Source organism: Mastigoproctus giganteus, chromosome 8, assembly GCF_048544385.1.
Source record: "Mastigoproctus giganteus isolate SK-2022 chromosome 8, ASM4854438v1, whole genome shotgun sequence".
NCBI classification, from domain to species: Eukaryota; Metazoa; Arthropoda; class Arachnida; order Uropygi; family Thelyphonidae; genus Mastigoproctus; species Mastigoproctus giganteus.
The window spans coordinates 83,240,435-83,255,312 of NC_143582.1; the positions used below are offsets into that span (position 1 = coordinate 83,240,435).

Here is a 14,878-nt window from a genome sequence, read left to right on the forward strand (position 1 = left end):
AACCCTTAGGCTTCTATTCTGTCATTGGAGTTATTTGAGAAGTGCTTGGCTTCTTTGTAGTATAGAACCTTACACCTCTGATTTTGTATATTTTTCTCTCTTTATGTTCACCTCATAGCAACATGCAAGTGCTTTTTAAATTTTTATTTTTTTGTTATTCATCACTGATGAGGGAACCAAAGAATTCTAAAATGTTTGATGTACCTATATCTCTCTTTTTAATTTGAAGTTTTCTGAATTATGTCCTTCCAAAACAGAGGGTCTGTAAAATAAATATAATACTTTGTTTTGGAAGGACATAATTCAAATTGTCTGTAAATTATTCTCAAACCACTGTACCATGTTGTATAACTCATTTAGTGACAAAAATCCATTGGCAGTGATGATTACCTAAGGAATTGTTACTGTATTGGAAATAAAACTTAAGTGAATTGCAGTACAAATTTTACATTTTGTTCGATTTGTGTCATTAGCATTAACATTACTAGAGGCATATGATGCAAGAAAGCAAGCTTATGCAGCACAGCCAAAAAAAACCCCTTCCCATTTCACCCCTCCATTCATTCCAAATGCCTGTCCAGCTCAGTCTTAAATTTATTTAGGCTATCAGCTTCCACAACAAAAGATGGAAGTCAGTTCTACCAATCAACTACCCGCTAGCTAAAGGAAAATTTCTGCACATCAGTTCTACAACTATCTTTCCTCAATTTGAAACTGTGCCCCCTCAAGTTCTTAGTCTGTGCAAGAGGAAGAATGCCATCATCATTCAGCTTGCTCAACCCATTCAAGGCCTTATACACCTCATTCAGATCACCTTGCAGGTGCTTCTTTTTGCAGAACTTAAGCCTTTCTTGGTAAGATCACCTCTTTGTTCCTCTCACCAATCTTGTTGCCCTTCTTTGTACTCGTTCTAGCAACTCTACATCCTTCCTAAAATGAGGCCTCCAGACCTGTACACAGTACTCTAGGTGTGCCTTGACCATTGCCTTGTATAATGGGATAATCACCTCCCTGTCCTTTCTAGCAAAATTCCTATATATCATTGACAAGACTCCATGACCTGCCCTGGCAGCCCGTCAGCACTGCTCAGTGAACTTCATATTTGACTGCACAATTATCCCCAGGGAAGTGTAGTACCAACTGTGTGGTACTACACTTCCCTGAGTGTAGTACCACAGAGTTGGTACGTTTCTCTTCGGTTATTGCTACCCATATGTACTTTGCATTTATAAATGTTAAACTTCAGTTGCCACTTCTCAGCCCATTTTCCCAACTTATCTAGATCCAGTTGGAGTAGCATATTGTCTTTACTGTCATTAACAACCCTGCCAACCTTTGTATCATCTGCAAACTTGGATATTAAACCTGATATACCTTCATCAATATCATTGATAAATACTGAAAACAACAATGGGCCCAACACCGAACCCTGAGAAACTCCACTAATAATATTTGTCAATGAAGAGCAGTGTCCATTGATTACCACTCTCTGTCGTCTCCCACTCAACCATCCCTTTATCCATTGTAGCAACTTACCCTTAATGCCATACCTCTCCAATTTGTACAGCAATCTTCCACGTGCCACAGGATCAAAATTATTTTTTGTATCCAGTTTCTTTGTGACCACATCATAGTATCCAATCAAATTGGTCAGATAAGACCTCCCTTTAACAAACCCATGCTGTCTTAACTATTACTGCAGTCTTGTCTAGATATCCTGCAATGTTTCTTTAACCAGTGATCCCATTATTTTCCCTGGAACACAAGTTAAACTAACAGGTCTGTAGTTACTTGTGTCACCTTTTGAACCCCCTTTGTGAATTGGTAATACATTTGCACACCTCCAGTCCATGGGGACCTCCCAAGGAAGCTCTCATAATTATGGCTAAGGGTTTGCTTACTTCCTTTGCTGCCTCGTTTAATATAACTGGATAGATTGCATCCACCCCAGGTGCCTTCCTTATGTTTAACTTCAACAATTTCTCCTCCACTTTGCTCTCAGTTATTACAAAATCACTTAGCTCCCTGTTAGAGTTTGATAAACGTCTGGCATTCCCCTAATTGAATAACTCCTCATGTGTGAATGTAGATGCAAAATACTCATTCAGTTTATCAACTACCTGAGCATGATCATCAATAGTCAACCCATCTATGTTAAGTAGTCATCTATCATCTGATAGATGACTACTTAACATCTGTGATAATAATCCTTTGTGACTTGATTACAGACTAGTCTATACCTGTCATAGGCTTCTGTCTTCTTCTTCTTCTTCAAATTCTTCTTTCATTTTTCTGTAGAGTTCCATTTTTTAGCATTAGCAAAGGCATGATGCAAGAAATCGAGCTTATATAGCATCAGCCAAAAAAAAAACCACCCTTATTTCACCCATCCACTCGCTCCAAATGTTTGTCAAGTTCTGCCTTGAATCTATTTATGCTATCAACTTCTACAATGACAGATGGAAGTTTGTTCCAGCAATCAACCACCCGCTGGCTAAAGGCAAACTTCCGCACATCTATCCTACAACCGTCTTTCCTCAATTTGAATTTATGCCCTCTCAGGTGATTATTCTGAACAAGAGGAAGAATCCCATCAGCATTGAGCATGCTCAAACCATTCAAGGCTTTATACACTTCAATCAGATCACCTCGCAGGGGCCTAGTCACCAGACACTATAATATGCAAAACTTAAGCCTTTCTTTATAAGAGCAACCCTTTGTTCCATTCACTAATCTTGTTGCCCTTCTCTGTACTCGTTCCAACAGCTCTACATCCTTCTAAAATGAGGCCTCCAGGCCTGTATACAATACTCAAGGTGTGGCCTGACCATTGCCTTATACAAGGGGATAATCACCTCCTTATCCCTGCTAGAAAAATTCCTGTATATCATTGACAAGACACTACGAGCTACTCTTGCATACTGTCTGCACTGCTCAGAAAACTTATATCTGCCTGCACAATTACTTCCATATCCTTTTCATTCTCTACCACTGTCAGTGTGGTAGCACAGAGTTGATACGTTAATCTGGGATTACTGCTTCCCATATGTATTTTGCTTCAGCTATTTTCATATTTGATTGTTTTCAAAACCAAATTTGAAATGAGGTTGTTAATTGGCTAGCTGCTATTTTTTGAACAATAGGTTTGCCAATTTTTGGATGAGTACTTTTTTTTTTAATTCTTCCCTTGAACAAAAATGTCTAAATCCACATTGGATTAATAGGTTTTAAATATAGGAATTCCTATCAGTATTTCACCTTACAGCTAAGCACTAATCATGCTAATGTGAGAAAGTTTTAAGAAATTTTGATAATCCCAATATGGTCAGACACAAAACTAGAGTCCCAGTGAGTGAAGGCAAAAAAAAAAAAAAAAAAATTGGTTTGCTTGGTAGGAAAAATCACAATGTGTTAAAAATGTAGGAGAGTGAATCAGGACCATTATTTCCATTAAGCACTGTGCCTAGGATCCATGAAAAAAAAGGGCCCAAAAATATAATTAAAATAGAGTTCAGTATTTAATTTAAACAATAAAATTCTACAAACTAATTTTTAAATGCAGATTTTTAAGTAATCTTTGGCTTTTTCTATTAGCAAAATCATTAATAGCATTATCAAAGTTCATTGTGCGAGTAAATTAATGCTGGAATAAGTGTTGATTAATGACTTCAATACAAGAGTGGTTGTTAATGGACACTCTTCATGGTCTATGTTATTAGTGGAGTTTGCCAGGGTTCAGTGCTGGGCCCATTGTTGTTTTATATATTTATTAATGATATTAATGAAGGTATATCAGGCTTAATGTGTAAATTTGCAGATGATACAAAGGTTGGCAGGATGATCGATGACAGTGCTGAAGGTATGCTACTGGAACAGGATTAGAAAAATTAGGCAGATGGGTTTGAAAAAATGGCAGTTGAAGTTTTTAATCATATATCATCATCATTCCCTCCAACAGAACAAATCTGCTTCCACCTCCATGCTGGATGTAATGAAGATCTCACTAGTGCCCCTACCTACTTACAATAAACTGATGCTAACAGGCAGTAAATATGAACTGTAAGTTCCAACCATGTTGAAATCTAGATTACAGTTTCTGATTTTGAAAGTAAAAATTAAATTTGTATGTTTTTATCTTCAAAAGAACAGTGTAGAGGAATCTTTGAAAAAGTAGTGAAGAGGGGACTACAAAAAAAGGTGAAAGTAGGATGAGGGAAAAGCAGACTGGCTTAAGAAAAGGTAGATTGACTGTGGATCTAATTTTTGCTAATAGACATATGATAGAAAAACACGAGTGTGAAAGGGATCTGTAAATGCCTTTTTTTTAGATATTGAAAAAGCATATGATAGCATAGAGACAAAAAAGATATGGGAAGTGTTAAGGAAACTGAGTCGGAAAGTCATTGGTAGAGAGTATTAAAAGTCTGTAAAGAGGAACTGTGAAAACTGTGTAAAAACATTGGTTGGAAACAGGCTGATTTGAAATTATAACAGACTTAGACAGGGTAGTGCACTCTCACTTCTACTGTTCATACTAGTGATGGATGATACAGCAAATGCTGTGGAGAAGAGGATTGGGACAGAAAAAATGAAAGTGTTGTTTGCTGATTTGTTGCTTTAAGGGGATGGGGAGGTGGAGTTACAGGAGCAGGTGGTAATCTGAGTAGAGGTGGCAAAGAGATACAATTTAAAGTTTAGTGATTCTAAGAATAATGCAATAAGAATGACAAGGAAGGAGGAGAGGAGGGGATTAAAATTTTTATTGAGGGAAAGAAGATACAAGTGATAGTTTCAGATATTAAGGATATTATAGTTTATTATATTATATTATAGTTTCAGATATTAAGGATATTATAGCAGACCAAGGAAGAATGGTTTATAACTGTGTGGAAGATCTGGTTTGGAGAAAGGAGGTTCCTTGAGAAGTGCAAGATGGTACTCTATAGAGCTTATTATGTAATAACGTTTGGAATCATGGGCAATGCAGGAGAAGTATATTATCAGAAAGCAAACGATGGAAATTAAGTTTCTGAGAGGTGTGTGTGGAAAGACTAGGAGAGATAAAGTAGGAAATGTGGCCATTTGGGAGAAAGTGGGAGAAGAATAATTACAAGAAAAGATGGAGAGGAACAGACTGAAAGGGTTTGGTCATGTAAAGAGAATGGAGGATAACAGACTGCCAAAAAGGACATTAGAAATGAAGGGAAAGGCCAAGAGGATGGAAGAAGAAGTTGGAGAGAAGAGGTGTTAGCTGGAGAGTGAGAGTGTGTGTGGTGGTGGGGAGATAGAGCTAAATGGAGAAGATTGGTTTCCTTATTGACCTGGCAAGAAGCTGGAACAAGAATGAATACATAAGTAAGTAAGTGTGTTTTTATCTTCATTTCTGATTTTTGAATCATTTGTATAATTCACTTTATTTTTTTTTTAAATTGGGAGACCACTGAAGAGCTACGTATGCCATAAGCAGCATGCATGCTGCAGGTCGGCTACCCCGATTTAGAGTTTATTATTTTTAATTAATTTAATACCATCTGATTTATTATAGCTCTACTCAGTGTTTATATATATGGATAGATACTGTCCCCCATGACAGTATAGTGGTTTCACCACTTTTCATGTTTGGAAAGGTCTGCATTTGGTTGCTATTGATGAACTGGAGGAATTTCTGAAGTCTTCTTCAATCAAGACTCTAGATAGCTGATCTCGGGCAGTGGGAATATGATTTCCATCTGTGAATTATTCCAGGCTTTTCAACCCACGCAACATGTAAATTAGCCTGTGAACAATCACTTCACAGAATATAAGATGCTTATAGAGATAGGTTATGTTTGGGAACCATTAACACAAAACAATTATTATTGTTATGGATAGATAATGTTTTTTTTTTTTTTGTTTTTTTTTACCTGTTTCAGATTTTAATATGATGTCAAAATTGGAATTATGTTTTACTGCATGGTAAGCTTAAAGAAAATTATTTTTTATTTCAGACTGCTTCAAAATTTAGGGCAAGTTCTCTTCAAAATGAGCTATCCACCTAATTATCCTTCATATCCAATCCATCCTGGAGGGCTGCAGTCTAGCGGCTATCCTCCAGCTGCTTCTTCTTCTTCTAATATTCCAGTAGGCTTTAATCCTCCAGCTGGTTATCCACCACCTATGCAGTCAGGTTTTCCTGATTATAATTCATCTTCTCAGTATCCCTCAGCATGGTATAATCAACCATATCCAACAAATTTTCAGGTAAATTACAAATTTATCACTTGGATTTATTATTTTCTGTTATAATAGAGTATTTTGAAAAATTTCTTTCCTTAACGTAACAGATACATTCCTGAAAGTATGGCACAGAAACAAGAGTATGTTAATGCTCAGCAGATGCATGGGATAAAAATTTAACCCAAAGTATTTTACACTTTTCTGTACAATGCCAAAATCTTGTCTACCTTTCAGGCATGTCATGAAATTAAGGCAAGTAGAAATGAAAGCTTTTATGTTTGGCAGTTGTGCACATTGAGGTTAAAGAGCATATTTTGTTTTTACAATTTTTAGTGATTATGCTATCTCCTAGAGAATCTTGGTTTTAGTCTAATGGAGAACTAGTCATGCAGAAATTCTTAGAAACCTTTTTAGAGTGTATTAGCGGAGTTGGCTTAAAGGAACAAGACTGTGTTTGTTGAGAACAAGGGCACAGTGTTAAATATGCTATTGGAACAATAATCAAGATAAGCACCTAAATGTTAGAAGCATAAATATTATTATTATTATTATTAATATCCATATGATGCAAGGAAGCCTGAGGCTTATGCTGCACCAGGGAAAAAAAAGTTCCCGAGTAACCCTGAGAGAGAGAGTCAAAAGTAGAAGGGAATCACCAAGAAGGAGAAGAATGATGATATTCAGCTCAGGACCCTGGGTGTGCCAAGCCCATACTCACCAGATGTGAGCCCCCGGGGCTAATAGTACACAATTAGGTCATTGCAACATAACAGAATAACTGGTACCATGGAAACAAAGAGAAGGAATACAGGGGAGTTGCTGCTGCTGTAATTTATTCTAGAAGTAAACCACAGTGCAAGGAAGGGTGTAGCAAATTTTCTTAAGTACCAGTTTTGCAGAAAGTTTAATTAGCTCAGAATTACCCAGTAGAGTTTTTGTAGACAAAATTTAAGATGGAAAGTTGGGAGGATGAAGTGTGTGGATAAAACCTAGTGGAGGGCTGAAAAAATAGAATAATTTTTTAATATCTGAGAAAGAGCAGTATAAATCAATAATAAAGAAAGAATAATACTATACAAATCTCCAACTAATAATAATAGTTGGAAATTTGTATAGTAGGTAGGAAATTATATGTACTGAGATATTTTAGGAAACTTTTTGAAGAGAAAGATAAACCTAAATAATGGTAGAAGTCTACTAGAATCTTGCACAAGCCAGGCAGTCTTTAATTAAAAATAGTATTTCAGCATAAAGATGGCAAAAGTTTGTGGAGGAAACATACTAGAAAAAGAAAAACATAATTGACTATATTATTATGGAAAATATCTTGAATAAGAAATTAAGGATACAAGGATATATATATATATATATATATATAGATGATTTCAGATTAGAAGTGATCATTGTCTTTTATTGCATAAATTAAAAATAGTGCCAGAATTAAGAGATAAAGTGTTAAAACAGGCAAAATCTTTTTTTAAATAATCATTAAATAGAAAAAAAATTTTGCACAAAAGTTAAATGGCATTCCTGTTGCTGTGACTATATAAGATAGCAAAAATTTAAGGGAACTTCATTGGAAGCTGCAAAAGGGATATGTGCCCCAAGCATGAAAGGTGTAAGAATCTATAATACTTTAGTAACTGATATGAAGGTTTAGAAGATAATTGTTGATGCTAAACGTGGATTTCTGTAAATTGTAATTTTTAGGAAATGTATGCAAAGGACAGTTGTTCCAAAGAACAGAAGTAAAAGTTACATTCTATGAGTTTGGAGTTGAACAGTGAATGGATTCTTACTGGTTGTGGCATAGGCAGGTGTTCAGATTGGTCTCAAAAAGAGTGGTAGCATTACAGATGCCAATTCAGAAGAAAAATGCCTGTGGAATAGCACATAGCAGAAACAATGTCTGTGTAACAGAGAGTATAAAGGGTTTGTAAGAGAATGGTTATCAATTAACCTGATTACCTTCATTTGGATAGAGTCTAGGAGCTTGAGAGAGTGGGGCACCAACCCTTATTATTCTCACATATTCCCATATGTGAGAATAAAATTTCATGATAGGGAGATTTGTACAGAATCAGTAGGTGTTTGAGGTAACTAATGCTGAGAGAAAAAAAGAAAATACAAGTTTTTTGACGTAGAGGAAGCAGTATTTGCAGTGCGCTTATTCCAGGGAAGATTAGAAGTCAGGATGATTCCCGATAAAGATAGGTAATCTTGTCTAGAAATATAAGTGTTATCGAAGATGAGTACAGGAGAGAATTTTTTATTTTATTTTTTTGAGAAATAACAAGGACTGAGTTTAACGATAGAAATTAAATGAGTTTTGTCCACTTGTCAAGGATAACCTTTTTAAGGGGAATAATAAGTTTGTATAAAATTGTAATGTGCAGATAGGATTGAAGGAAGCAGCGGAACATAATTTCAGTTTAAACTATGAGTGAGGCAGGGATGCACTTTATTTTGTAGTTTTCAAGCACAATTTTATAAAACAGTGTAAGTTACTGACAAAGTTTTAGTGTGAAAAATGTAAAAATTGTATTATTATCATGTGCTGATGATATTTTGCTTGCAAAGTCTCCAAGAAACAATGAATTAGATCAGTAATGCGCAGTAACTTTTTGGACAGGGAAAGTGGTAAGCAACCATGGTGTTAGCAATAGTGACACTTTGGTCTGACAGACCCAAAATTTTACTTTTAATTTATGAGAACAAGTTTTTTTTTTTTAATTCTGCTGGCAATATACCATTGCTTGACATTTTACTAATGAATTTCAATACTTATTAAATGCATATTTCATTTAATGAAATATGCATTTAATAAGTTTCATTAAATGAATAATATGCATTATTCATTTAATGAAAAATTAAAAATTTGAAAAAGTTATTGTATATTCGGGAACACAAATTGATTCAGTATATTATTTGACTCCATTAGCCCTGCATTCGGCTCTTAGCATTAGTAGAGGCGTATGATACAAGAAAGCAAGCTTATAACAGCATCAGCCAAAAAAACTTTGCCATTTCACCCATCCATTTATTCCAAATGTTTGTCTAGTTCTACCTTGAATTTATTTAAACTATCAACTTCCACAACAGATGGAAGTTTGTTCCAGTGATCAACTACCTGCTGACTAAAGGAAAATTTCTGCAGATCTGTTCGTCAACTGTCTTTCCTTCATTTCAGTTTATGCCCCCTTAGGTTTGTAATCTGAGCAAGACGAAGAATCCCATCAGCATTGAGCCTGCTCAATCCATTCAAGGCCTTATACACCTCAATCAGATCACCGTGCAGGTGCCAAGTCTCTAGATGCTGCAATTTTCAGAACTTAAGCCTTTCTTCATAAGAGCACCCCTTTGTTCCCCTCACCAGTCTTGTTGCCCTTCTCTGTACTCGTTCTAGCAACTCTTCATCCTTTCTAAAATGAGGCTTCCAGACCTGTACACAGTACTCAAGTTGTGGATTGACCATTCCCTTATACAAGAGGATAATCACCTCCTTATCCCTGCTCACAAAATTCCTGTAGATCATTGACCAGACCCCATGACCTACTCGGGCAGCCTGCCTGCACTGCCCAGAAAACTTCATATATTATCCCCATTATTCACTACCCTGAGTGTACTCAGGGTAGTGGATAATGGGTAGCAGTAACACTACCCTGAGTGTTATGCTACCCATATGCAGTACTTTGAATTTGTGAATGTTCACTTCTCAGCCTATCTGCCCAACTTTTCCAGATCCTGTTGCAGCAACATACTGTCATTACTGTTATTAACAACCCTCCCAACCTTTATATCATCTGCAAATTTTGACATTACACTGGATGTACCGTGATCAATATTATTAATAAATACAGAAAACAACAATGGACCCAACACTGAACCATGTGGAACACCACTAATAACATTAGTCCAAGAAGAGCTGTGTCCATTGATTACCACTCTTTGTCTTCTCCCACTCAACCATCCTTTTATCCATTGTAGCAACTTGCCCTTAATGCTATACTGCTCCAATTTGTACAGTAGTCTTCCATGTGCAACAGTATCAAAAGCTTTCCTGAAATCCAAGTATATGATATCAAAATTATTTTTTTCATCCAGTTCCTTTGTGATCATGTCATAGTATCCAATCAAATTGGTCAGAAAAGACTTCCTCTTAACAAACCCATGCTGTGTCTGAATTATTACTACAGTCTTGTGTAGATGATCTTGCAATGCTTCTTTAACCAGTGACTCCATTATTTTTCCTGGAGCAGAAGTCAAACTAAGATGTTTGTAATTACTCGTGATCCCCTTTGTGAATTGGAGATTTGATCCCCTTTGTGAATTGGAGATACATTTGTATATCTCCAGTCTGTGGGAACTTCCCTGAGTCAAAGGATGCTCTCATAATTATGGCTAAGGGTTTTCTTACTTTCTTGCCAATGTAACTGGATAGATCCCATCCATCCCAGGTGCCTTTCTTGTGTTTAACTTCAACGATTTCTCCTCCACTTTGCTCTCAGTTATTACAAAATCATTTCACTCCCTGTTAGCGTTTGATAAACATCTGGCCCTCTCCTCCTTGTGTGAATAACTCCTCATGTGTGAATGTAGATGCAAAATACTCCTTTAGTTTTGCAGCTATCTGAGAATGATCATCTACAGTCAAACCATCGATATCAAGTGGACCAATCTGATTCATCCCCTTTTACAGTTTGTGTAAGTAAAGAAGTCTTTGATGTTTTTCTTTGCATCCATTGCCAAATATTTCTCATAATCTGCTTTAACTTGCCTAATCTCCTTTGTGACTTGATTACAGACTAACTTATATATACCATATATAAGTTATATATATATAACTTATAAGACTAACTTATATATACCATATATAAGTTATATATATATAACTTATAAGACTAACTTATATATACCATATATAAGTTAGGTTTCTGTGTTGCCTGATAATTTATATGCATCCGATGCATTTTTCTTCTATGATATGGGTGTCATTAGTTCATCTGACATCCATTTGGGCCTAAACCCAGAACAGTATTTTTTTAGTTGGAACAAAAGCCTAGTAGTTTCCAAGGTTACTTCCTTGAATGCTTCCCATTTAGAATTTGCTGTTGGTAACATCATCAGTTGGTCCCACTGTATAGAACTTAAAAAATCTCTGCGACCACTGTGTTCACCTTTATGAAAGCAAAAACTCTTCCCTTTACCCCTGATGGTAGTTACAGCTTTAAATAAATCCCACATCAGTACACTGATCACTGCCACTTTATCTGTAAATTATTTTAGTGGTTCCTTTATCTGTAAATTATTAATGCATGAATAATCACTGCTGATAATCAGATCAGGAGTGTTACTCCCTCTGGTTGCCTCTCTATTATGCTGCTATAGAAAACATTCATCCAATTAATCCACAAAAGCCTTGCGAGTTACCAACCCACAAGTTGCAGTCAATATCTGGGAAGTTAAAATTCCCCATTATAACAAACTCCTACCCTCATTTTTGCTTTCCCAGTGTTTATGTCACACCAAACTGACTCAATATTGCACTGTCCAGCTATGTCAACTGGATGCACTGCCTTAGATTTTGTGTTTCTTAACTAACAGCATAACCCTCCTCCCTTCCTATCCTGTCTATCCTTATTGTACTCCTCAAATTCCAATTCTGCATTCCTTATATTTGTGTGACACGACATCTCTGATATCCCAACAATATCCACCTTTGATGTCTTGGCCAGCACTTCAAATTCATCAAATTTATTTACTATACTCCTATTGGTGTACATACATGTGCCTGTTCTTACTCTTAGTTATTCTAACACAGCCCATGTATTTACAGTACTTGTTTCATGACTCCCAGCAGTTCCTGAAATCCCTAGCAACTTGCTTTCCAGGCTGCTACTCATTCCAATAGAATCTCTCTTCTATATAGCCTTTCAAAAAACAGAAGAATAACATTGTTCTTAATAATACACAGGCATTCCCTGCTCAGAGCTCTTAACTGGGGCCATAAAAACAGAGCTGTGAGTGAATTTGCATGAAGTTGGTAGTGATTTATCTATAGCATGTAATGTAAATAATTTTAACTGGTTGGTGTGACCAGTTATAATGAGCCAGTGGTTCTGGTTAATTTTAAGGCACCATTTCTCTATATAATAATATTAAATGTTTATATTTAAAGCTTTAAATATAAACTTTAAATACATAAATTATGCAATAAAACATGAATATAGTATATGTTCAATAAAATGCAAGAAAGCTTATATCTTAATATTATGGAACCTTATATATGTTGTATTTATGTTATTTACAATAATAGTTTATTTTAAAATCACTCAGGGCCACTGAATGTAGTGTAAATCTAGTGCACACCTGAATTCAGTCTTTTTAGAATGCCCAATTTAAAAAAAAAAATGTTCTTGTTTATACTCCGGCACGATCACCAGGTCAGTGGAGTTTACAATAAATCATCGATATAAATGTTAAGTTCCCAATAAAAAGTTTTTCTGAGAGCTTTTCACCTATGCTATTAGCACTACCTGACTCATTTAATTTCTTGGAAGCCCTTTTAAAAAAAGAAGTTGAAACTACATATGTGCTAAAAGAGAAGTTTTATAAATAATACTTTGATAAACTTCAGCTAATTAGCATCCCTGAGCAGGTGCTTCCTTTTCAATAATACCACTAGGTGGGATGATATATAAGTGTATATTTTTGAAATATGCAAGAAATTATGCAGTAAAAACTTCAATTTTTTTTCCATTGAATGACCCTAGCATTTTACAGCTGTGGAAAAGTGAAATTTGTGAAATTAACATAGAGATGTAAATTACCAATAGACACAAAAAATGACTTTTAGGACATTAGTTGTTAAAATTTCTCCTTTCTTCCTAAATTTCCCTTATAAATTGGAAATGCTTTTTCAGCATTTCCAATTTGACCAAAACAATTTGGCTGTTTTCTCGATAATTACAGTATGAGCTGAAAGTCAATTTAAATCAAAGAACATCCCCTCCCCTTTGAAGGCAAGTATTCTGAATTGCTGCTGATTTGAAAATTGACTTGAGCATTTAAAAATTTTTTTGACACAGCCCTTAGGATCCAAACACCTCCTTGTGGATAACTCCTCCCAAGGCGTTTGGAGTGAATAGTGCTATTCCAACCAAACAGTCACAGTTCTAGGGGAGGGGTATCAGAATATACAGAGTACAATAGCAAACAAGCACTGAGTGAACTGCACTCTAGTGGGGTACAACCAAGTCTGGCCCCCCTTTTTTCATATTTTGCATGGAGCATCATTTGCATTCCACCTGGTATCTACTTTTAAACTCTATTATTTCTGCTTTTTCTTTTAAAAGTGTACATTGATGTTTATTTATGCTGCGCAGCACACTGTAAAAGAAATGGTAAGCTTTTGCAGTACTCTTTCCCGTGGAGGGCACGAAACCAAAACCTGTAGGCACTGGGGACAATGTGGCATTATTCTTATTGATGCTGTATGTGTACGTGGTAGGCTTTATTTATGTAACCAAGTTATTCTTTGCACAGTGTTGTACTGAGAGATTTGTTTGTTAAAGGGGGGGGGAAACCAGAAGTATATTTGTTATAAAAAATCTTGAGAAACTTGAAAGTTTACTTTTTGAGAATTTGAAAAGTAAACTTTCTAGTAAACTTTTGCCTGATATTAAAGATGAACAAATTTTTTTGTTTTAAAATCCATTTTATTTTATACTTTATCCAGTTTTTTAGAAGTAGCATAGTGTATTTGTTTAAAAATGTGTACGTAATATATTGGTATTAATTCATGTCTTTTTGACCCTAAGCATGTACCTTTAATTCAAGCTTAAGATTTTATACTCAGTGTATAAGTTGACTTTAAAATTTTAGAATTTTTTAGTGATTTAAAGGTTGGCTTTGAGTCACTGTACTAAAGTACTCAAAATGTAGTATGATAAATAGCAACATGCCTTATACAATAGGGTAATCACTCTTTTCTTGCTAGCAGAATTCCTGTATATTATTGACAGAATTCTATGAGCTTTCTCTCTGCACTGCTTATAGAACATGCTTGACTGTGCAGTCATCTTTAGGTCTTCTTCATTCTCCACTGCCTTCAGTTTGATACTACCCAAATGGTGTGTTATTCTGGGATTACTCTTACCACCAAATGCATTTATTACCCGTGTATTCATTTATGTTGAACTTCAGTTGCCATTATTCAGCACATCTTCCTAATTTATCCAGTTTTGAGAAGTAGCATAGCCCTGATTACTTCTGCCCATCTTTGTAAAAAAGTCAAACAAAAAACTTAGACATTAAACTAAGACATTTAAAAATACTGATATGCCTATATCAGTATTGTTAATAGGTATTAACAAGTCAGATAATGTATGCAGTGCATTACATTTCAGGCAGGTTCATCTTTTATTTCTTAATTGAATGAATTTTTTCTTTTTCTGTGATTAATAAAAAGTGAAAAGTAAATAATTATCTTGTTAGAAATCAGTTGCTAATTAATTAAATAATAATATATAAAAGTTTATTGTTTTCACTTTGCTGCACAAAACTTGATATGTTTTGTAATAATTTACTCTTGATTTTTTAAGGAGTCCTTATGTGCTGTAATGTAATAACTAGATCGTATGTATAGCTTAGCTTAATTTTC

At 35.2% G+C, this 14,878-nt stretch overlaps 1 protein-coding gene across 1 annotated transcript in view; it reads left to right on the plus strand.

Annotated features, from left to right (window-relative positions):
* Positions 1-14,878, plus strand: part of LOC150081685 (annexin B9-like) — a 208,120-nt gene that overhangs the window by 9,875 nt on the left and 183,367 nt on the right. The window contains exon 2 of the mRNA XM_090380286.1: positions 5,988-6,240. Coding sequence (XP_090236412.1) covers positions 6,022-6,240 — 219 coding nt within the window. The 5' untranslated portion in view covers positions 5,988-6,021. The remainder of the gene's footprint in view (positions 1-5,987; positions 6,241-14,878) is intronic.